We start from the raw sequence: 23,146 nt of genomic DNA on the forward strand, positions 1-23,146 counted from the left end.
CTTGTAACCCTTTAGGGTGAACCCCGGGGGTCAGCTGGTGTAGCATGCACAAATTCAAGGCCTTCTGATCATTGTTGCTGAAGACACTTGTTGGTTTTCTTTTTATCATAAGGGTGTAATTTCCTGTACAAAATATGGTGAGAGAATGGCCTACAAATGAGGGCTTTTTAGAGGACCAAAGTTAGTGTTGAATCCCAAAAAGATTGATGTATTGCATAACTAGATGTCAAGTCGATTCGAATGGTATATTATATGTCGAGGTTTTTCTTGTACTGGTGAATCTGGAGGTGCTGGACAAAAAAAAAACTGAAGTGATCTCAAAGCGTTCATACAGGAAGTAATTATTAGGAGCATAGAAATGGAATGGTCTTTTTTTATGAACTAACCATTGCACCACCTTTTCTGCAAATAATTAATATTTAGGGGTAGCACCGTGATTAACTCTGCTGCTAAACCGCTCCAAAATTCAAATTTATCTGGAATTCATCAGTGATTTTGTTCTATTGCCTCACTGTTATTATGGTTATATCATTGTCTGTGCCATTTTGCAGGGTTATTTTGCCATGTTTTGCTTCTTTCAGAATTAAGCATTTCTGTTTTTTATGGGTGCTGCCATTTTGTAAATCTGATTATGATGATGTGTGTGACGTTTGATAAATGCTATTGTGAAAGCCATGCTACATGCAGTATGTCTGTGTGGTTAAAATAGTGCCAGAGTTTTGTGGAAAAATAAAAGAACAACTTTCTGAAAGACCAAGCAGTCTATTTCTGTTTGACTTCTTGTTATAATTTTGGTCTAGTTTAGCAAGTACAACATTAGTGAAATCTGTAGATGTTTGATGTATTGTCTCAGTTTATTTTCTGTTTATGATCTTACTAAGACTGACTATTCTTCTGCAAAAGTCCCTAATATTTCTGCCACTCAAAAGCTAACATTCGTCTGAGAGGAGCATATTGTATTAGTCCTTGACAAACTTGACTTTCCTGCTCACTGTCTGTGTGGAGTCTGCACGCTTTCCTTGAATAAGAATGATATGTTACCCAGCACTCTAGTTTTCCTCCTTTCCAAAAACAAGAATGTCATGCTAAATGGGGATTCTAAAGTTGTTCTGTGATGGCCTGGCACCCTTTCCAGAATTTGTTCCTCACCTATAGCTAATGTGGTTGGGGTAGACTGCAGTGAACTGATACCCAGAATTGGATTTAGCTGACGTAAAGAGTGATGCAGTATTTACAAGGGTGCATGATGGGTTTTTCCCTATGAGTTTTGTTTTTCCTATCGTTATCAAGCGGATGTGCGTTGCAGCTTAGGTTAAACTCTAAATTGGCCCTGTATTAGTTTGTTTGCCCGCTAAAGGACGGGGCCATGTATCTGAGTTAATGTCTGCCTTGGTATCAGCATTATACTGGATATGTGGTCACTGTCAATGTTTAATTTGCTTGTTCTCCCAGCGTCTTTAGGGTTTTCTCCCATTTCCTTACTTTCCTTTAAAGATATACAGGTTTTACCATCAAAAGACATAAACTGTATTAAGGTTAGGATGGCTTTTAATAGACTAAGTCTTTGTTATGGCTGTTTGGATTACTGTGACCCTATAATGGACCTAAACTGTTCCAGAAATGCATTTCTTCAGTCTAGAACCTGGTGTTGGTATAATCCCCCTATAGCCATTTGCTTGATGTGAAAGAGTATATTTGTGTTCATGTGTATAACCTGGGATGGCCTAAGATCCTGTCCAGAATTGCCCTGTGCTTAGGATGCCTGGCCTCCTGTGATCCTGAATTGTTCCATGATCCTCTTACATTGAGTGAATTATTTCAGGAGGTTTATGAACGAGAACTGATCACTCCATCTAGTGAGCAGGTTAATCCCATATGTCTCACTCTGCCTTTTATTGCCAAAGTTTTGGAAAAGGTGGCTGAACAGCAACGTTGTGCCTTCTGGTCTGGTTTTCGGAGGCGACGTTCTACAAAAACAGCTCTTCTAAAAGTTTTGAATGATCTTTTAATTGCTGCCGATGCAGGAAGGTGCTCTGTGCTTGTACTGCTGGATCTTACTGCAGCTTTTGATATGGTGGACTATCGGATCTTAATTAATAGATTAGAGCTGTTAGGTGTCTCTGGCTCTGCTTTGGACTGGTTCTCCTCTTATTTGTCAAATACGAGTTTCTCATTCAGTGTGGCTGGCTTTTCATCTGACTCTGCTCCTTTGACATTCTCTTTATATATTCTTCCCCTATCACAAATTCTTAACTCTTTCAAGGACATCTTGTATCATCTATATGCAGATGATATACAGCTTTATTTTTCATTTAAGCCTAACCAAATTAATACTTTGGTCACTTCGGTTGATTTTCTGTCTCAGGTTAATGACTGGCTGAGTAGTAATTACCTGCAGTTGAATTCAGGAAAAACTGAGGTACTAATTGTTGCTCCTCCTGTTCTTCATTCTGAGATCAGTTTAAAATTATCTTGTGTCTCTCCTGTTATTAAGTCGAGTCTACATAACCTTGGGGTTATTTTTGACCAGTCCCTGTCACTTGATGAATATGTAAGGTCAGTCAGCCTCTCGTGTTTCTTTCATTTAAGAAATCTCTCAAAACTAAGAATGTTGTTTCATTTAAGAAATCTCTCAAAACTAAGAAATGTTGTTTCAAAATTAGAATTGGAGATGCTTGTTCATTCTGTTATTTCCTCACCGCTTGATTGCTGTAATGCTCTCTGTCCTCTGTCTCACGCCTTCAGTTAGTTCAAAATGCAGCTGTCGGGCTTCTAACTCACGCTAGCTGGAGTGATCATATCACCCCCATTCTGTACACACTGCACTGGCTCCCAGTGTTTTATAGAATTCATTTTAAAGTTTTGGTACTTACTTTCAGAGCTTTGCATGGACAAGCTCCTGAGTACCTAACCAGCCTGCTCCAACACCATACAGCTTGCCGGACTCTAAGATCTGGGCAGCAGGGCCTTTTCGTTGTCCCATGCACTCGGCTAAAAACCCTTTCAGTCTGTGGCACCAAGACTATGGAATAGCCTGCCTTGTGATCTGTGTGAAGTCAAGTTTGTTGATTCTTTTAAAAAACAACTAACAACATTTCATTTTAAACAAGCTTTTAATCAGTGCTGAACAGTTCCAGTTTGTTTATGTATTGTTTTTATTGGTTTAGTTTTAACTGTTTGTATTTGTTCTGTATTTGCTGTTCAGCGCTCTGTGACCTTTTGTCTGTGAAGGGTGCTATTTCACATTTTTAAAGAAAGACTGCTCCCTTTTTCAGTAATAGGAACTCCTTCTTCCTCTTTCTAGACTCAATGCATATCCTCTACAAACGAGGTTTTAAGTTGGGAAGGAAATTGTTTTGCTCTTTATTGCCCTGGCCCTACTGCAGCTGTATTTTTTTTTTCTTTTATCATCACAGTGACTTGAATTGCACATAATAGCTGAAAAGTCTTTCCACAATTACCCTGAGTGTAACCTTGATTTACAGTAAATGCTACAGTTTAATAGCAAAGACTAATATTTTATTAGCTCTTTTATTGCTTCTGAGGAAGCCATTACCAGTCTGGGTATAGTTTCTAAAGAAAAATGCTGTAGAAATGAAGTTGGAAAATGGAAACAATAAAATTTGACCGCTAATAAACGTTAATTAAAAGAGAAATAAATATGAGCACAGGGGCTATATAAGGAACAGCACCAGGAGGAGGAACAAAAGACTGAGAATGGAAAGAGTAAATATAATCTGAAGCATAAATAAATTCCAGCTGAGTAAACTGATTTGATTTTGAATCGACAGAAGGGAAGAGAAAATGAAGAAATATTCTGCTTGGATAGTAACAACATAGGATCAGATATCTGAAAAATATCTTCAAACATAAGCCAAATACTGAAAATGAAGTATGTATTAAATTAAGAAAACCCTAGATGACATGCCGGACAGTAAATTTAAAATTGGACTAGATTACCATATTTAGCCTGCTAATATTATAAATATCAAAAGAGCTCTCTTTTTGTTTAACTGAAAAAGGAATGCTATAAAGAAAAGTGTGACTGCGTGCTGCATTAATTATTTATTTAGATTGATCAGGCACAATCAAGTTCGGGAATGTGGGAGCAGGTAAGTGAGGTAGGATGAGACAGAAGAATGTAGAGCATTTCAAGTTAATCAATAATATAGCCAACAACGGGCACAAAATGTATATTTTGAATAAAAAGGAGATCCTTGATAGCAGTTTTACAATTGACAACACTAATGCCTCACAGCTCCTGAGTCTTAGGTTCAGATTCCTGCCTCACAGCTCCTGAGTCTTGGGTTCAGATTTTCTCCAGTTTCCTCCTACATCCCAAACATGTGTGGGTTAAGCTGACTGGTGACCATTTCTGGGCCTTTTCTGATAAGTTTGGTGTTGAGGTTGACTGGTACCCCATTTGGGGTCGTTTGCCTTGTACTCAATACAGCAATCCCTTCCACAATCAAATTCAGTAAGACAAGTGCATCAGATGACTCCGTCTAAAATATATAAGTGAATTAACAAAACAGTGAAATTTGGTTAATAAGACAGGGTTGCTGATTTTAAATACCCTGCTCTCTGTCATCACAAGTCGCAAGTTGCAGTTAGCAAGTTAAAAAAACATGTTCAATCTGCATGTTGTGTACCAAAAACTGCTATTCTCATACAAGTTTTGTGATGTCTTTGGTGAATCAAAGATGGCCAATCCTGGTACTAATCTGGTTGTCCACGATGAGTCTTTCTTTTTAATAATAATAATACATTTTTTTTAATAGTCCCCTTTCTTAGAACTCAAGGTAACCTTACAAAGAATTAAACAACAGTAGCAAAGATAAAAACAAATGGGACAATGAAATCAAATAGCAATAAAGGTACAAAAGTAGTAGTGAACATCAAAGGTAACTTGCTGCAAAAGTGAAAAAGCTCATAATTGGTATGCCAATTTGAAAAGATATGTTTTGTTGGCAGTTTTAAACTGTGTTAATGAGTCTAGATGACGGATATGAGAGGGAAGAGAATACCAGAGTTGAGGGGTCCTATGACAGAATGCTTGAGCTCCCATAAAACAGAGTTTGATGTGTGGTACAGAAAGTAAAGCTACAGGTGAGGATATGAGGGAATGAGAGGGAGTGTAAGTCTGATGGAGATCAGTAAGGTAGGGAGGAGCGAGATTGTGGAGAGCGTTAAATGTTAAGAGCAGTATTTTGTATTGTACAGTAATCCCTCCTCGATCGCGGGGGTTGCGTTCCAGAACCCCCCGCGATAGACGAAAATCCGCGAAGTAGAAACCATATGTTTGTGTAGTTATTTTTATATATTTTAAGCCCTTATAAACTCTCCCACACTGTTAACATTATTAGAGCCCTCTAGACATGAAATAACACCCTTTAGTCAAAAGTTTAAACTGTCCTCCATGACAAGACAGAGATGACAGTTCTTTCTCACAATTAAAAGAATGCAAATAGATCTTCTTCTCTTCAGGAGCAGAGAATTTCAGAGGGAGAGAGAGAGAGAGAGCGCTCGCAAAGAAAAGCAAACAATCAAAAATCAATACTTGTGCTTTTAAGTTTGCCGCGGCATTTTTTAGAGGAGCGTTAGTATCTTCTAAGCAAACAGCCCCTCTGCTCACATCTCCTCCGTCAGGCGCAGAGAACGTCAGAGAGAGAGAGCGAGATTAAAGCAACAATCAAAAAATCAATACGTGTGCTTTTGTGCTTTTAAATATGCCAAGCACCGCAATAAAGCGGCATTTTTTTAGAGGAGCGTCAGTATCTTTTAAGCAAACAGCCTCTGTGCAAACAGCCCCTCTGTCAGGCGCAGGGAATGTCAGAGAGGGTGAGAGAGAGGCAGAGACAAGCAAACAATCAAGCTCTGCGCGGGATGCATATCTTATAGCATTGAGAGTTTTAGTTAATATGTAATACATGCTCTGATTGGGTAGCTTCTAAGCCATCCGCCAATAGCGTCCCTTGTATGAAATCAACAGGGCAAACAAACTGAGGAAGCGTGTAGCATAAATTAAAAGACCCATTGTCTGCAGAAATCCGCGAACAAGCGAAAAATCTGTGATATATATTTAGATGTGCTTACATTTAAAATCCGCGATAGAGTGAAACCGCGAAAGTCGAAGCGCGATATAGCGAGGGATTACTGTATTCGATAGTAAACAGGGAGCCAGTGAAGTTGGGAGAGAACAGGTGTAATATGTTCATCAGATTTAGAACAGGTGATTGTCCTAGCAGCAGAATTTTGTATAAGTTGGGTAAGTTTTTAGGGATGCCAAATAGAATAGCATTGCAGTAGTTTATATGTGAGGTGACTCGGGCATTAACTAATACTTCAGTACTGTGTTGTGTAAGAACAGGATGAAGTCTAGAAATGTTTCGGAGATGGAAGAAGACAGTCTGAGTAACATAAATTTATATGGGAAGAAAAGAAATAGTATTGTCTAGAATGATGCCCAGGCTCTTAATCTGGGAAGAGATGTTTGTGATAGTGTTGTTAATTAAAATGGAAGAGTGGTTATGCTTAGCAAGTATAGATTTAGAACCAGGGAGGAGCACCTCAGTTTTATTGATATTTAATTGAAGAAATTTGCATAGTATATAGTAATACACAGTTATGAAAAGAAAAAAGGTACTACAGAGAAAGTGAAGCAACAGCAAAGGCAATGTTTCAGAAAACAAATGGAATTTTGTGCAGTCCTTTAACTCATTTCTCAGTGCAGCTGTCCTCTGCATATTTTCTGGATATTATCATTTCTAAATACATTTTAATTCCCAGCATACTTTCCTTCCTAGTAAGCCCTAGCGTTTGTTTTTGACTTTGATTTTGATTTAGATTTTTGATACGCATTTTGATTCTTCGTTCCCTGGTTATTCTGATCTCACAGTTTTAACCCTCTTGCTTGTCTTGGTCAGATCTTTGCCTAAGTATATCATCTCCTGGTTTGTTTTGCACTCACAATAATACTTGGACACTTGCACATCTCTTAACACTTATTATATGAAAGGTTCAGTGTATAAAGATTATTATGTACAGTAGATCTGCTCCACAAAGCCCTCATTATAAGGTATTAAAACTGCAGTTAGTGGTGCATATTTGTGACAGGAGGAGAAAACTTAAACAGGCTTTTCAGACAGCTTGAAGCAGTTATTAAAACAGTGTGAATGCAGCATCTGTGCTGTACAGGTTAACAAGTCAGTCAAAAGGTGTTTAATTAAACCAGATTTAGTAACTGATCGAGAAAACATCAACACAGGAGCTTTAAAGTGTTAGTAAAAGCTATTAGTGTGCAATGAATACTGTACCTGTTGCCTCATTTTTAGAACTATTTATATATTTTTATATCATATAAACTTCAGCCTCTCTTTTCTAGAGTGACAACATGGCTTCTCTGCCGTGGCCTGATTCTTGTAAATGATGATAGATTTGTTGGTTTCAGTTTTAGCAATTTGTAGTAGACTCAACAATGAACCTAAGCAATATGTCTGTGGCATATAATGGAAACACTGGTAAGAGGAAAATAATTGAAAGGACCACAGGGCACTTGCAAAAGGGGGATAAAAGGCATAATTGTCATAATGTGTGTCTATTCTTCTGTTTTCTAAAGTCAGTTAGGAAGATAAAGTCAGCTCTGGTTGCAAGACAAGAACCATTCATTGATGGAACACCAAGCTATCACTCATGTCCACCCACAATCCCTCACAAAGGGCCAGTTTAGTGTCTTTGATCATTTTAATCCATGCTACTTTAGGTTATGAGAAGAAATTGGAGCATCCAGTAAAAAACCACACTGACCCTTGAAGAAGGTGCACACTGACACACAAATCCACACCAAGAGTGCTATTTCCTCACAGCACTCTGGACCCAGTGGTGTCTAAGGGGACTTTGCATGTTCTCCTCAAAGTGTTTTGTGGCTTCCTCTGGTTACATCCTTTCTTTCCACATCTTAGTGATGAGTGGATTAGATTAAATGGTGACTAATAAGAGTGTATGCTGTCACATGAGCGAGTGTTGCCACTAATTCTCTGTTGTTCCACACAGCTTTGTTCCCTGCTCTATGTCCATTGCCACTGAGAGGGGTTTCAGCTTCTTGTAATCCTGCAATCCAATTGAGTAGGATCAGTACATGCGTAGCTAGATAAAGGAACAAATTGTGTTTTTTCTTTCTTTTTTTACATATTTGTGAAAACAAAGGAAATGCAATTTGTTGTCAGATATTGTTTACTAATATCAGTGATGTGAGGATCTTTCCTATCACAAACGTAAATCCTGTTTGCAGCACCATACAGCTTTATTGTGTAAATGCTTTATTTTTATTTGTTTATGTGATATAGACTACACACATTATAAATGGGTTTAGCAAAATTAAAGATGGAAAGATATGTTGGCACAGTGGTGCTGCTTCATGGATCTATGCACATAGTTTACATATTCTCAAGATTAGATTAGGTTAGATTAGATTAGAAAACTTTATTAATCCCATGGGGATATTCAGATGCATACAGCAGCAGAAACATAAATACAGACTCACAGGGCAAATAATACAGCAAACCAATCAATCAATCAAATAGTAGGTAAATAAATAAATAAAAATAAATTTAACAAATACATCGGGAGGAAGCATTGGGCAAAAAAAATCCCCAGAGGTGCTTCTTAGCACACCGTGGTGGAATGAGCCTGTGGCTAAAAGAGCTCCAACAGAGCGCCTCCTGGAGGGGATGGAGGGGATTTTTCATGATGGCATCCAATTTTGCCATCATCCTCTTTTTTGCAACAGCTTCCAGTGTGTCCAGAGTTTGCCCTGTGTTGGAGCAGGCTTTCTTGATAAGTTTGTTCAGGCATTGTGCTTTTTTGTGCTTAGGTTGCTTCTCCAGGATACTACAGTATAGAACACCACACTGGCTTCTATGGACTGGCAGAACATTTCCAGCAGTTTGCTGCGCATATCAAAAGACCGGAGTTTTTTTTAGCAAGTATAGTCTGCTTTGGCCCTTCATGTACAGAGCCACTGTTTTGTCAGACCAGTCCAGTTTGTTGTTTATGTGAATCCCCAGGTATTTGTAGCTCTGCATAAATTTCCATGTCTTCCCCCTGAATGGTGGCTAGTCTCAGAAGCTTCTTGACATGTCAGAAGTCCACCACCAGTCCTTTGTCTTGCTGATGTTGAGTTGCAGATTGTTGTCCCTGCACCACAAGACAAAGTCCTCCATAGCCTTCCTGTATTCAGACACATCTCCATTATTATTCAGACAGCCTATGATGGATGAGGCATCTGAAAATTTCTGTAGATGGTATTGTGCTGGAAATCTGTTCCTTGGGGAGAAAATGGGAAAAGAAGCTGGACGGTTCCCTGAGGTGTTCAAGTATTACACACCGCCATTTTTGACACACAGACCCTCAGCCTCACAAACTGCTATTGGTCTGGTGGTCCATTATCCAAGAGACTGAGGGAGCATCAAGCATTATCTTACTGGGTGTTTTCTGGGTACTCTGGGTACTGAGTTTTCACTTGTGTGAAATGTTAATAAGGCCTTTACATGCTACACCACCAATCTAATAGTAACATGGTGTGGATGGGTATATTGTAACCAGTGTCGGGAACGTAGCTTTTAAAAGTACATTATTCCTTACTTACAAAAAAAGCAACTACATGTGCTATATAGTTACTTATTATAACATGTAATGTGTTACTTTTGTATTACTTTTTCTTCTTTGGTATACTTTGTTTGTTCCATTCTTTTCACTTGATTGCACTACCTGTCACTAGACATGTCACTAGACAGCCGGAACACCTGTGTGGCTGACATTACCAACCCCAGTAAGCAACGTCTTTGGAAACAAGTGCAATAATTATCTAAAATTAAGTGTTTATGTTGTTTTTTGTTGTTGTGTCAAGAATAAACTTCAATATTAACACATTTCTGTAACGCAGGTTTTTTTTAAGTATTGCATCAGGTTACTCATTCCTCAAAGGTAATACATCTTACATTTAATGCACTGACTGTAACAGAGTACATTTTATGAAAGCCATTTGAATCGTTAAGTGATAAAACCACACTTTGTGGGTTCCAAAAACATCTGATAATATGTGTGCACAAATTATGATAAACGGTAGTTTACTTCCAGTTATTGGTGTTCAGTTAACTGAAAGAAAAATTCAAAAATAAAAGCAACCAAAATTTTATTATTTGCACTTCACTATGCACTTAATCTCAATCTCATTGCTTTTCATGCCAGGTCAACACACAACACTAACCCAAGTAGTGTTGGTTCTTTTACACCATACTTGATATTGGGAATCAAGTTTAATAAATTATCAGTGCTTGTGGCCCAGCTTATGCAACTTACCTGAATCCTGTCCTGCATAAGATAATTGCTTATGAAACCTCTTTTCCTGTCTAATATTTTTTTGTTGTTTTTAAAACAATGAAGGACACTAATAAGGTGTAAGAATTGGAAATGATTTGTAATTTCTCCCAATAACTGTCAACTGTTTGTGTTATCAAGGCTTGGCTTTGTGATGTTGAGAGGACCATGCGGTGGACTCTAAAGGACTCTCTTAAAAACTGCTGCCAGGCTCTGAAGAAAATGACTGGAAAACGAGACAAATGGGTCAAGGATTGGCCAGGACAGGTCAGTGCTGCATCATCATTCCTATAAAATGATGATTTTTAAAGCAAATGTCTGTCTGGTACCACAGTGCACAGGAAAGCAGGCATGTTTTGATAATTGATTTGTACTGGTATTATGTTTAAGTGATGCTTGAAAAGCTAGGTTTTTCTTTAGATAAGCAATTAACATTACCATCTATCTAGCTATCATATCATATACAGACAGTCCCTGTGTTACGTACGAGATAGGGACTGTAGGTTTGTACTTAAGTTAAATTTGTATGTAAGTTGGAACAGGTACATTATTTTAATAAATGCTATTGTTGACCGACTGTAATCAAGTGCTGTGCCAATGAATGATGGAATTTCACCCCTCTCTGACCTTTTTATTATTTCTACTTTATTTTGAATGTGATGGTTTTTCTCTTCTTTATGTATCACCAGCACTTGCATCAGATTTGTGTTTCAGAGACATTCTTGAAGGGTGAAAACAAAAGGTTAAGATGAGCTCTTCTGCACAGCACTGTACACGCTATCACAGCAGGAAGGCACCCGTCCTCAACACGTCTGATGTATAGCGTGGTCCAGATCTAATTATGCAATTTTCATTGCGCTATAACTTCAGTTTATAACATAGAAAATCACCCGAAAAATCCCGGACCATTGAGAAGTGTGCAAACTGACGACTTGAAGAATCGTCTTCACACCAAACTGGAATCGTCCCTGCATAAATCAAAGTCATCGAGACGATCTGTATCTGCATAATTAGATCTGGACCACCCTGTACTGACAAGAGACAACTTGCTATGTGCGTAACAGTACAAACAGGCTTGCTATTGAGAATGAATGGGGGCAGCGAGGGGTGGTTCACCAGCCCACCTCACAATCACCTCCACTATAGCATGCTGCCTGCTATATCCGCCTCCCCATCGCCCCCATTCAACATGCAGCCATCCGAGGCACACTACAATGCTACCCCCCGCCACCCCGTTCACCCACAGTGGCCTCCGTTCAGGCACAACCGGGTCACCGCTTGCAGCATTACCAGCCGCCCATCTAGAATGAACAGGCAGCCGTGTGTAGTAGGCGGGCAGTGAAACCGCTTGCCGCCAGGAGCCGCCCGAGTTGACGCTACACTTCGCGAGCAGCGAAATCGCCTCCGTCCAGCCACTGCTTGCAGCGTCCCCAGGCAGAAGATGACGGAGCGGCAGTTACTGAGGCGCATGTGTCGCAGCTGCAGCCCCGTTCGTATGTTGTAGGTCAGATGTCCGTAACCTGGGGACTAGCTGTATTGCAGTTTTCCTTGTCCTAACTCTTGCTTTGGTGCTTATTGTAAAGCATACTATGAAAGTCTATCTGCAACATAACATTTGATTCATTAAGTTCTTCATCAAAGTTCTTGCTCTTTACAAACTTTACAAAAGCATTTTTGAGTGTGCCAGCTATCCTTCTGCCAAGACTGAAGCTGCCTAAAGTAGCTGCTTAGACTGGTTGTGGCTATCTTCACCTTAATTATATATTTAAAATGGAGACATTGTCTTATTTTAAACATGTATATCCTTTTTCTATACTTGTTGTGGAATTAATGGCAACTTTTACTTACCTGTTAATATAATGGGTGGACTTGCATTTCATCACAAAGTATTGAATAAGTAAAGGTAACCTACTGTCTCTTAACTGTGAGAACAGTGTTATAATAATGCATGAGACCCAAATGGGGCCTTCAAAGATTTCCCCAAAAACAAGTCAGAAGTTTACTTGACATGCCCAAAAACAGGTTTCACCCCAGGGGAGCCTGAACCTAGGAAGCTACAGTTATGCTTGAAAGTTTGTGAACCCTTTAGAAGTTTCTATATTTCTGCATAAATATGACCGAAAACATCATCAGATTTTCACTAAAGTCCTAAAAGTAGATAAAGAAAAACCAGTTAAACAAATGAGACAAAAATATAATACTTGGTCATTTATTTATTGAGGAAAATGATTGAATATTACATATTTGTGAGTGGCAAAAATATATGAACCTCTAGGATTAGCAATTAGTTTGAAGGTGAAATTGGAGTCAGGTGTTTTCAATCAATGGGATGACAATCAGGTGTGAGTCGGCACCCTGTGTTATTTAAAGAACATGATCTATCAAAGTCTGCTCTTCACAACACATGTTTGTGGAAGTGTATCATGGCACGAACAAAGGAGATTTCTGAGGACCTCAGAAAAAGAGTTGTTGATGCTCATCAGGCTGGAAAAGGTTACAAAACCATCTCTAAAGAGTTTGGACTCCACCAATCCACAGTTAGAAAGATTGTGTACAAATGGAGGAAATTCAAGACCATTGTTACCCTCCCCAGGAGTGGTCGACCAACAAAGATCACTTCAAGAGCAAGGCGTGTAATAGTCGGCAAGGTCACAAACGACGCTAGGGTAACTTCTAAGCAACTGAAGGCCTCTCTCACCTTGGCTAATGTTCGTGTTCATGAGTCCACCATCAGGAGAACACTGAACAGCAATGGTGTGCATGACAGGGTTGCAAGGAGAAAGCCACTGCTCTCCCAAAAAAACATTGCTGCTCGTCTGCAGTTTGCTAAAGATCACATGGACAAACCAGAAGGCTATTGGAAGAATGTTTTGTGGACAGATGAGACCAAAATAGAACTTTTTGGTTTAAATGAAAAGCGTTATGTTTGGAGAAAGGAAAACACTGCATTCCAGCATAAGAACCTTATCCCATCTGTGAAACATGGTGGTGGTAGTATCATGGTTTAGGTCTGTTTTGCTGCATCTGGGACAGGATGGCTAGCCTTCATTGATGGAATAATGAATTTTGAATTATATCAGAGAATTCTAAAGGAAAATGTCAGGACATCTGTCCATGAACTGAATCTCAAGAAAAGGTGGGTCATGCAGCAAGACAACAACCGTAAGCACACAAGTTGTTTTACCAAAGAATGGTTAAACAAGAATAAAGTTAACGTTTTGGAATGGCCAAGTCAAAGTTCTGACCTTAATCCAATCGAAATGTTGTGGAAGGACCTGAAGCGAGCAGTTAATGTGAGGAAACCCACCAACATCCCAGAGTTGAAGCTGTTCTGTACGGAGGAATGGGCTAAAATTCCTACAAGCCAGTGTGCAGGAATGATCAGAAGTTACCGGAAATGTTTAGTTGCAGTTATTGCTGCAAAGGGGGGGTCACACCAGAAGCAAAGGTTCACATACTTTTGCCACTCACAAATATGTAATCATTTTCCTTAATAAATAAATGACCAAGTATAATATTTTTGTCTCATTTGTTTAACTGGTTTCTCTTTATCTACTTTTAGGACTTAAGTGAAAATCTGATGATGTTTTAGGTCATATTTATGCAGAAATATAGAAAATTCTAAAGGGTTCGCAAACTTTCAAGCACAACTGTAGGTGGCTTCAGCCCACAAAGCACAAAACATGCAGAACTGGCAAAAATTTAGTAGTGCCCCAAAGTATATCATGAATATCAAAAAATATTAATAAATTTATCTGGCAAGTTGAGGGACAGTAAATCTCCAGCTTGAAAAGTCAATCTTTATAAATGAATATATTTCTGTCATCAAAAACAAATAGCAAAGGCTGAAAACCAGAGAAAAAGGAGCTACCTAAAGGCAATCCAGAGTTAACCAGTCCCCAAAATCCCAGTCCCAGTCCAATAAACAGAAGTAAAAATCAGAAACCCATCAAAAAAGAAAGAAATATCAATGCTCACACAACTCTATACCTTGACACACATTCAATGAACCACAAGGAACTCATTTTGCCTGCCTGCTCTTTGAGGTTGGTGGGTTGGGGTCCCTTATGGTGAGATAAGTGTGGTCCCACCTCTTGAGGATACACCTACAAATTAGCAGAACACAGTCACACACACTGAAACTAAATAATAAATAAATGGCAAATAATTTACAAATAACAAAAATAAACATACGGCAGGGGCAATCCCTGAACAGGGCGCCAGCCTATCACAGAACAAACACACACAAACATCCACCTAACATGCATGTCTTTCATTGGTGGAATGTAACAGGAGCACCCAGAGGAAACTCACATGGGCATGGTGAGAACATGCAAATTCTAAGCAGGGAGGACCCCGAGATGCAAACGGGGGTCTCCTTACTGTGAAGCAGTAGTGCTACCACAGCATAACTAATTAGACCTTAAACATTTATCTACATAATAATAAATGGGCATAACAGTATTAACAAAAATGACCAATACTGTAAATTTAATGAAGAAGACAGAAAAAAAATAAATTTAAACATAAGCCACGGGAGAAACCCTGACAAAAATATAACAGAAGGAACTTTGAGCAAAGGGCAGAAAGCCATTTATGATGCTATAACTGTTTGCCAAAATGGAGGGAACATCACAGGACTGCGTTGACACCACAGATTGGAAAAAGTCTGAATACATCTACTGCAACCTCAGTGAGCCGACTGATAGAGTGACCTTTACACTGTTTTGAGAATGTATGCCTTCCTTTTGGGCATTAACACAGCAACATAAAGACCCCCATTTAGGAGTGAAATAAAAGCTGTGTAGGTAAAGGAAAATATAGTGTTTAAAAATGGCGTTCTACCACAAAGAACAAAGAATAGAAAAAAAAATATTTCTTTTAAATGTCATATGGAAGCGTGTAGAGTTCAGCTAGATTGCAGCACAGAAAAAGCCCATCTGATTTTTAAATCCAAACTACCCTCCTACAAAAAGAAGCTGATGAGCGAATCAGGAGAAGATTTGTAGGTCGAAATACCAAAGCAAACTTGTTAAACCAGAATAATAATAGCAACCACAAAATGTTAATTATTCAAAATAATATTGAAAATAAAACAAAACCAGAATGCTAACCAAACTCGATATAAAAAGGGTATTTGCTACTTATTTTGCTACCAGAAACGCACAAAATGACATGCAATTACTCCCATGAATGTCGGACCTCAGAAGAAGATAGGCCCTTGGCATCTGCTTATCAAGTGTCATATGGTGTGACTTCTAGGATGAGCCCTTTAGCAAACAGGAGTTGCATCTTGACAATGAAATTGCAATTAAAGTAAATAATAGGATGTATTCAATTGTAACGATTTGATATGAAATTCAAAAATACATAAAATGACCTCAAAAGAAAATGCTTTAAGGGCTTAATACATTTTCAACATCTACATTGTAATAGTTAAAGAGCTCTGAAATTATGAGTAGTAAAAGCCAAAAATGAATAGAAAAACATTCTAGAAAATGAAATAATCACCAGCTACAAATGAGGTGTGTGGCAAAGCCTTCAGTTAATTAGTGAGAGCAGAGTGTAGCACACTGTATGCGGTAATTACACGTCACTGTGAGGTAAACTGAATTAATTCAACTCTAGTCTTGAAGCAACAGATGGAAAAGAAATATCTAGATGTATGTCTTCAGCCTCCATTTTGTTTTTCTGGATCTATATGTATGGGAAATTCATAGCATCTGCAAAATCAGGAAAGCAAATGGGTCTGAAATTGTTTCTAAGTGGATATTTAAGGCCATGTCCTAGTCAATTTGGTCCTGTTTTAAACAATATTTTAATCCCTGACTGAAGCAGGCCAAACTTCCAAATTGCTTTACAACAACACTATAACTGCAGCTTCCACATAGTGCTGAAAAATATTCCAGTATGTAGCAGTTGTTGCAAAAGGACCTTTATCGTTTGCAAGCTGATTCCATTGATCATTAGCATTAAATACATTTTCAAGTTACTCTGCTTTATTCTTTGATAGATGCTAATCACCTCTAGTCAAATCCAATGGACAACTGATGTCACCAAGTCTTTGATCACCACCAAAGAGAGAGCAGACAAAGGAGCCCTAAAAAGCCTGAGAAAAAAGCAGGTAAGTCTACTCTTTGTGTGTGGGTTGCTAATGCTCAAAGGTAATCATTCTAAGACCATGTCAAGATTTAATGATATCACAGAAGTTACATAATTCATAAACTTATTTTAAACCCAGAGAATGTAGCTTAAATGCTGTGATAACTGCCATGATAACCTGCCTTTACAGAGGGATCAGTGAAGTGCACATCTAGTAAATAAATAAGCCTTACACCGTTGTATATTGAGAGCTCCATTCAGTAGTCATAATCAAATATCACCCCTCCAACACACTGTATTGCCTGAGCTACACAGAAGGACAATCACAGGAAGAGAAAGCGTAGTCAGAGATAACAACAACAACATTTATTTATATAGCACATTTTCATTCAAAAAAATGTAGCTCAAAGTGCTTGATGCACAAAGTTCGTAGGAAATCCTATCTTTCCTTGGAATATAAAGGGCAAAACCAAAATCAAAGTCAAAAGTAAAAAGAAGATCTTTTTAAGCCAGAAAATTAAAACGAAAAGCTTCAATAAAGAGTTTTCAGGGATCTATCTATCTATCTATCTATCTATCTATCTATCTATCTAATTACATGAAATCCACAAAGTAGAAGTACTCATTGCCCATACAAAATGGTGTCTAAAGAGAATGTTAAAAATAGTGAGATTTTAAATAAAGCCTTTTAGGTAAAAAATCATACTGTAGGGTCTGAACACTCCTTAAGACACCCAGAAGAGCATGACTTTAGAACAGTGCACAACCATATTAAAGAAAAATCCAATTATACTACCCACCAAACATACAATAACATTAACATACGATAATAATAAGTAGCCAGTCAAAAATGGCTTGACTGATTGCAGCTCTCAAGCCTATCTATACTGAATGATTGATTTAAAAAGTGCTAGTTGACAACAGCATCAGTGAGGGGGTGTCAAAGCCGGGGGTCATTTTTTAACCATTTTTCATAAGGTAGAGTAGCTGAAGTAATATAAGACATTGATATAAGACAAGAGAGAACAGATTTTACAGTTAAGCAACTGGCATGGCAAGTGATCTCCTCTTTAGGAAACAATCAGCAGCTAAAGATAATCTGGTCCTCCACATAGTTAACTTTGCTTATTACAATTTAAAAAATAATTAAATATAATAAAATATTTAATAGGTTGCACCCAGCCCAGGTATATTTCTTGCCTTGAACTTTCTGTAACTGGGGTAGGCTCTGTCTTCTCAAAACCCTACACTGGGTAAGAGGGGTCACAAAACGGACAGATTGATGACATACACTAATATGATACATCCGTTCTTTGTCTATTTTTGAATCTGTTTTTTCCATTTGGTGCCAAAGATTATCCTGTATGCATCATGCAGTACATGGAAGTAACCCATTGTAAATAAGTTGCCAGTCATTCACAGGGCAAACACTTAAACCTGTCAGTTTATCTTTACCAGTTAACTTAATGAGGTTTGTGAGAGAATTTTCCAAATCCACCCAGCGCGTGCCCAGAACAGAATTTGAATGATGTACTCTGGATCTTTCAGTAAGTCGCCTAGTAACACGTATTTGCCATTGCATTAAAATTCATGCTCAGGGCACATTTTCATTGTTGTTAGCAAGTTTCAAGTGTGGGTAAAATACGTTTGTAAAGTCATTCCAATCCAAAATGCATTGTGTAACAGTTCTTTGATCTCTTTTGTGGTTTGTATTGTCAGGTCAATAGGTTTTGTTACATGTGATACTTTGCCTTGTGGCTACCATTTATTTCACTATTAAAATCACATGGAATTGTCAACTTTATACCTGTTTGTCCCGAACTCTGTAACATGAAAAAAAGAAGGTTTTTATTAACAAACAACCTGTATTTATCTAATCACCTTTTTTTTACATTTCAAATAATATGTACCGGGTGGTCTACATCTAAAGCAGGGGTGAGCAGTTCTGGAGGGCCGCAGCGGCTGCACATTTTTGTTCCAACTCAGTTGTTTAATCAGAAGACAGCCCTTGCCAATAACAGATCTTATTTTAATTTAATAGCTTGTCAGTGCTTTAACTCTTATATTGTAGATTGTGTTTCATCAGCAATAATTGACTTCTCATTAAGCAATTGGGTTGGAACAAAATCTGAAGCCACTGCGGCCTCCAGGACTGACATTGTTCACCACTGATCTAAAGCAAAAACATACTTTATATCTCAAGGAAGTTTTACACATTTTGAATTTATACATGACTAGTTGTGTGTAGTCTTCAAAAAAAAGAAAACAACCCGAAGTCACCCTAGCAGTTTTACTGTGTTCATGAACTTAGAGAGGAGTCAGATAACTCCTAAGAATTACCTGGGGCAGAGGATGTCGACCCACCTGTGCTTGCTGCCCAACTGGCTTTCGTAAGAAGGCACTGGAAATACCATATCTTAGCCGTATGACTCCTATTATTATTGTCTTGAGAAAATACCTCCAGATGGACAATGTTTTTAGTGAAAACTACAAGACTTGCCCTCCATTGCTGAGGTTTTTCACTTGCATGTTTTTGAGCTGTGGCAATTGCTTCGTTACAATATTGCATCTCTTCATCTGTGTCATTAACATAGCATTGTTGTTTCCTGCACACAGCTCTTTCGTAATGAGAAGTGAGGTGCGTGCAAGTGCTGAAAAAATTTAAAAGTGCATGTGTGCGCCATCTAGTGGCTATGGTTGAGCTTGAACAGAACGGACTGCTCCACACACACACACACAGGTCTTTTGTTTATATATGTCTGATACCAATGAGTGACTCTAATGAGAAATTCACACCGATTAACACAGGCAGCTCTGTGATATCTAGTCTCGAAATCACTACAGTCCAGGGCACAACTTGAGGCTAAATGTTTATGTTCGGGATAAGTAATGATAATCAATTCAAATTCTGTACAACTTAACATTTATTCCATCACAGTCATAGCACACACACACACAATCAACAGCATCACTGACTTGCCTCCTGTGGACTGGAGATGACCAAGTAGATTTTCCTGCAAATCACTTTGTTGTCTGCCTGGTGACTCATTACATGTGAAAGATCATACCAACTGTTACTGTCTATAATGTCAAAGGAAAACACTCTCTGAATATATTTTTGTCACATTGTATTTTGACTTTTTTTGAAAGGTTTTCACTGCAAGTCTAATTTTGATGCTATCTTTCTGTAGTCTAGCAGATCATAGAATATTATAAAGAAATTAGCAGGTCATAAAGCAATGGGAAAAACACAGAAGCCATTATCAGGTAGCTAATGAAATTATGACTCTGCACAGTCTACTGCACTACTTACATTGTGTCCATTCCGCAGTTTGGTCTTAAAATGGTCTCCATTCAGAACAAAACTGCTCACCGCCTGAATGGTATGACTTAAAATTAGCTAGCCTATTTTCTGCAAGCATAACTCGTTTCATACTGCTTACTGTACAACACAGTGAAGGTGCACGTTGTAAAACCCTAAAAATCTGTTGTGTCTAGTTGTCTGCTTATGTATTATTTTAGATTATGGATATTCTTAATTGGCTTGGCATGAGAAAGCGTGGGTGTGTACCAGAGAGTGCCCTATGATATAATGGCATGCCATCCATGGTGCTTGATGTTATATGCTGTAAAATGAGATATGTAGTGAGGATGCAATCAGACATGTCACAATACTACTACTAGTACTACAGACACAGAAAGCCATAACAGACATTGGTAAAATTATATAACATGTACAAGTTGCTGTTTGCATCTGAAACACTTCACCATTCTACTCAATGCAATCTAAGCGAAATAAAGCATCTAGTCACAAAATCTAAAATCTGTTTTGCAATCATTTATATCTTCTGTTGAAAAGTTTATCTTTTACATTTGTACTTGTTAAACATGTTAACCAAATGATTTTGAATATTTGTGTGTTCATTATTTAAACAAATGTGTAACAGAATACCTAATGTCCATTGCATTTATAGATTATAATACAAATAATGAGATGCTTGTTAGTCAGACACACAATGCCACTACATCTTATGAAAATCAAGTCTGCCACCCTTCTCCCCTATCCATCCAGATAACAAGGACCTCTAATATCAAACATGCTTAGAAGAATAGGTGCCCTTTAAATCAGCTATTCTCATTATTTACTCTACCTTTTTCCCCAATCCCTTCGGCACATTAAGTTTAAAGCTTGCAGCACTAAATTTAGATTCTCATTAATACAAGACATCTCATTTGCTTACTCTATTATTGTCACTCATTACAATAATGCCCCTGAATATTGCATCATTTTGAAAAATACAGTGAAATGTATATTAACATTTTAAGGTACATGTGTTTTACATTTCCCTTTGAATTTTTAAAGGAAATTTTAATAACTCTGTAATGGTAATGCTATGGTAAATTTTGTGATTATAAATGTCAATGTTATTTTTTCATGCAAATCTAAAGAGATTTGGCTGGAGATGCTTTTTTCCCCCTAAAGCAGCTAAGTGTTATTGAAGCTGAGGAGCTTCACTTTAAAACCACAAGGTCAAATCTTTCCTCAGGCTTTTTGAACAAATCGTTTTAACTGTCAGTACTGCAGTTTTAAAAATATCTGTCAATATATACTTTGTTGGGCTGAATATAATAAAGATACATAGTGAGTAGTCACCATTGAAGAAATACTTTATGAAGTAAGTTAGAGTGGAGACACATATGTGTGTATATCTGATGAAAACTATGCAGCTGAACAATTGTGTCTCTAGACTTGTATTGGCATTTTTAGCAATGAAATCACCATTACTTATATTTTGACTCTATCTATCTATCTATCTATCTATCTGTCTGTCTGTCTGTCTGTCTGTCTGTCTATATATCTATATATATATCTGTCTGTCTGTCTGTCCATATATCTATATATCTATCTATCTAACAGTGTAGCTCTTGGTTAATTTTTTGTTTGCTATTCAGGTGTCAATGCTTAACAAGTACTCAGAAGCAATTCGGGGAAACCTGGCAAAAATTATGCGTCTGAAAATCGTGGCGCTAGTGACAGTGGAAGTTCATGCCAGGGATGTCCTTGATAAATTGGTCAAGTCAGGCTGCATGGATGTGACTGCGTTTGAGTGGCTCAGTCAGCTCCGACTTTACTGGGACAAGGTAACAATATTTTTGGTTCTAATATTGAAACTCACATTTGAAAATAAGTGGAGGAGAAGATATACAGTATACGTATGTATCTTTCATTATGAGAATCATTAAAAGAAATTTTGCGCCAGCCAAAGTGGAATGAAACAATCTCCAACAAAAAGCCTAGAATTAAAAAATATATATATATAGTAAATGAAGTAGAGTAGAAGAATAGAACTACAAACTCTTAATCTGGTATTTTTTTATAACCCTACCAATCTACTGTTAATTGTGATCCCTCTCAGTCTCATTAATTAATGTGTTTATTTAAATACAAATGAAAACATACAAAGTGGATTTCTCTCCGCTTTGTTATTTATTTCTCATTTTATAAATGTTCTTTATCTTGACATTTTTTCTGATGTGTCATAAAATGTTTTGCCAAATTACTGTTTTTTTCTTTTTTATTAAACTTTGTTTTATTTGCAGAGGAAACTAGTTTGTGTTTTGTGATTTAAAAAAATGAAATACAATATGAACATTTTTTTGTCATGTAGCTAATGCCCATGATTATCTGAAGAAACTGTTGGAGGGTAACTGTGTAACAGTTCTGGGTTTTCATGTCGTCGTCTTTCAAGTATAATCATCAGAGTGGCCATCATGTTGGCCATCCTGAGTTCCGTACTGTTTTCTACAAAGGGATGCATGTAACCCAATAGCCTGAATTATATCAACAGTTGCACTGAGTGTAACCCAGTCATACTTTAATTTATTTTTATTTTGACTTAGAATTTATTATCTTGGAATTCTAATATACAGTTCATTGTTTAATTGTACCTTGTTAACAGTTACTTTTTAAAACCTAAAAGTATTTTCTGAACTGTGGTCTATTGAAGTACTACTGACAACCTTCAGATAATAATCATAACTTTTTTTTATGGTTAAAGGATGTCGACGACTGTGTAATCAGACAGACTAACACTCATTTCCAGTATGGGTATGAGTATCTGGGCAACTCTGGACGCTTAGTCATTACACCGCTTACTGACAGGTAGGATTTTAATAAATACTCAGCAAAATAATGTTCATTGTTTCTATTGGACATTGTGAAGCTGTTGAGAAGCTAGTTATTGGTTTGCATATGAACTATATGAATAAATTGAATTGTAACGGTACTACTACTAATAATAGTAATAATAATGGTTTAGGACCATTTGCCTACATAGACACCTTTTGGTAAAACACTTCATTCATTTTTAATTGTGGTATCTGAGCACTTTCATTGCTTTCGTATCCTTTATTCTGGCATCATGTATCAGTGTTCTGAAGTATTTACAACAAAATGACAAGCATTCTTTTTATAATGATGTATTTTATTGTGAATTAGGTATAATATGTTTAAATCAGAAATAATTTACTAATTTAGAAATGAGTGGTACCAGGCAGAGAAGTTCATAGACCTTAGGGTCTTGTTCACCAGTGATGGTAGAAGCAATCGTGAGGTCGACCAATTATTTGCACAATGGCTTTTTTATAGAAGTTGTACTGGGTGAAG

At 37.5% G+C, this 23,146-nt stretch overlaps 1 protein-coding gene across 1 annotated transcript in view; it reads left to right on the forward strand.

Moving 5' to 3' along the window:
- dnah2 (dynein, axonemal, heavy chain 2) overlaps nt 1-23,146 on the forward strand; it is a 521,611-nt gene that overhangs the window by 269,932 nt on the left and 228,533 nt on the right. Inside the window, exons 33-36 of the mRNA XM_039749646.1 lie at nt 10,519-10,644; nt 16,391-16,501; nt 21,433-21,621; nt 22,539-22,642. Coding sequence (XP_039605580.1) covers nt 10,519-10,644; nt 16,391-16,501; nt 21,433-21,621; nt 22,539-22,642 — 530 coding nt within the window. The remainder of the gene's footprint in view (nt 1-10,518; nt 10,645-16,390; nt 16,502-21,432; nt 21,622-22,538; nt 22,643-23,146) is intronic.

The sequence above is a fragment of the Polypterus senegalus genome, chromosome 3 (assembly GCF_016835505.1).
Source record: "Polypterus senegalus isolate Bchr_013 chromosome 3, ASM1683550v1, whole genome shotgun sequence".
In the NCBI taxonomy this organism is placed as follows: domain Eukaryota; kingdom Metazoa; phylum Chordata; class Cladistia; order Polypteriformes; family Polypteridae; genus Polypterus; species Polypterus senegalus.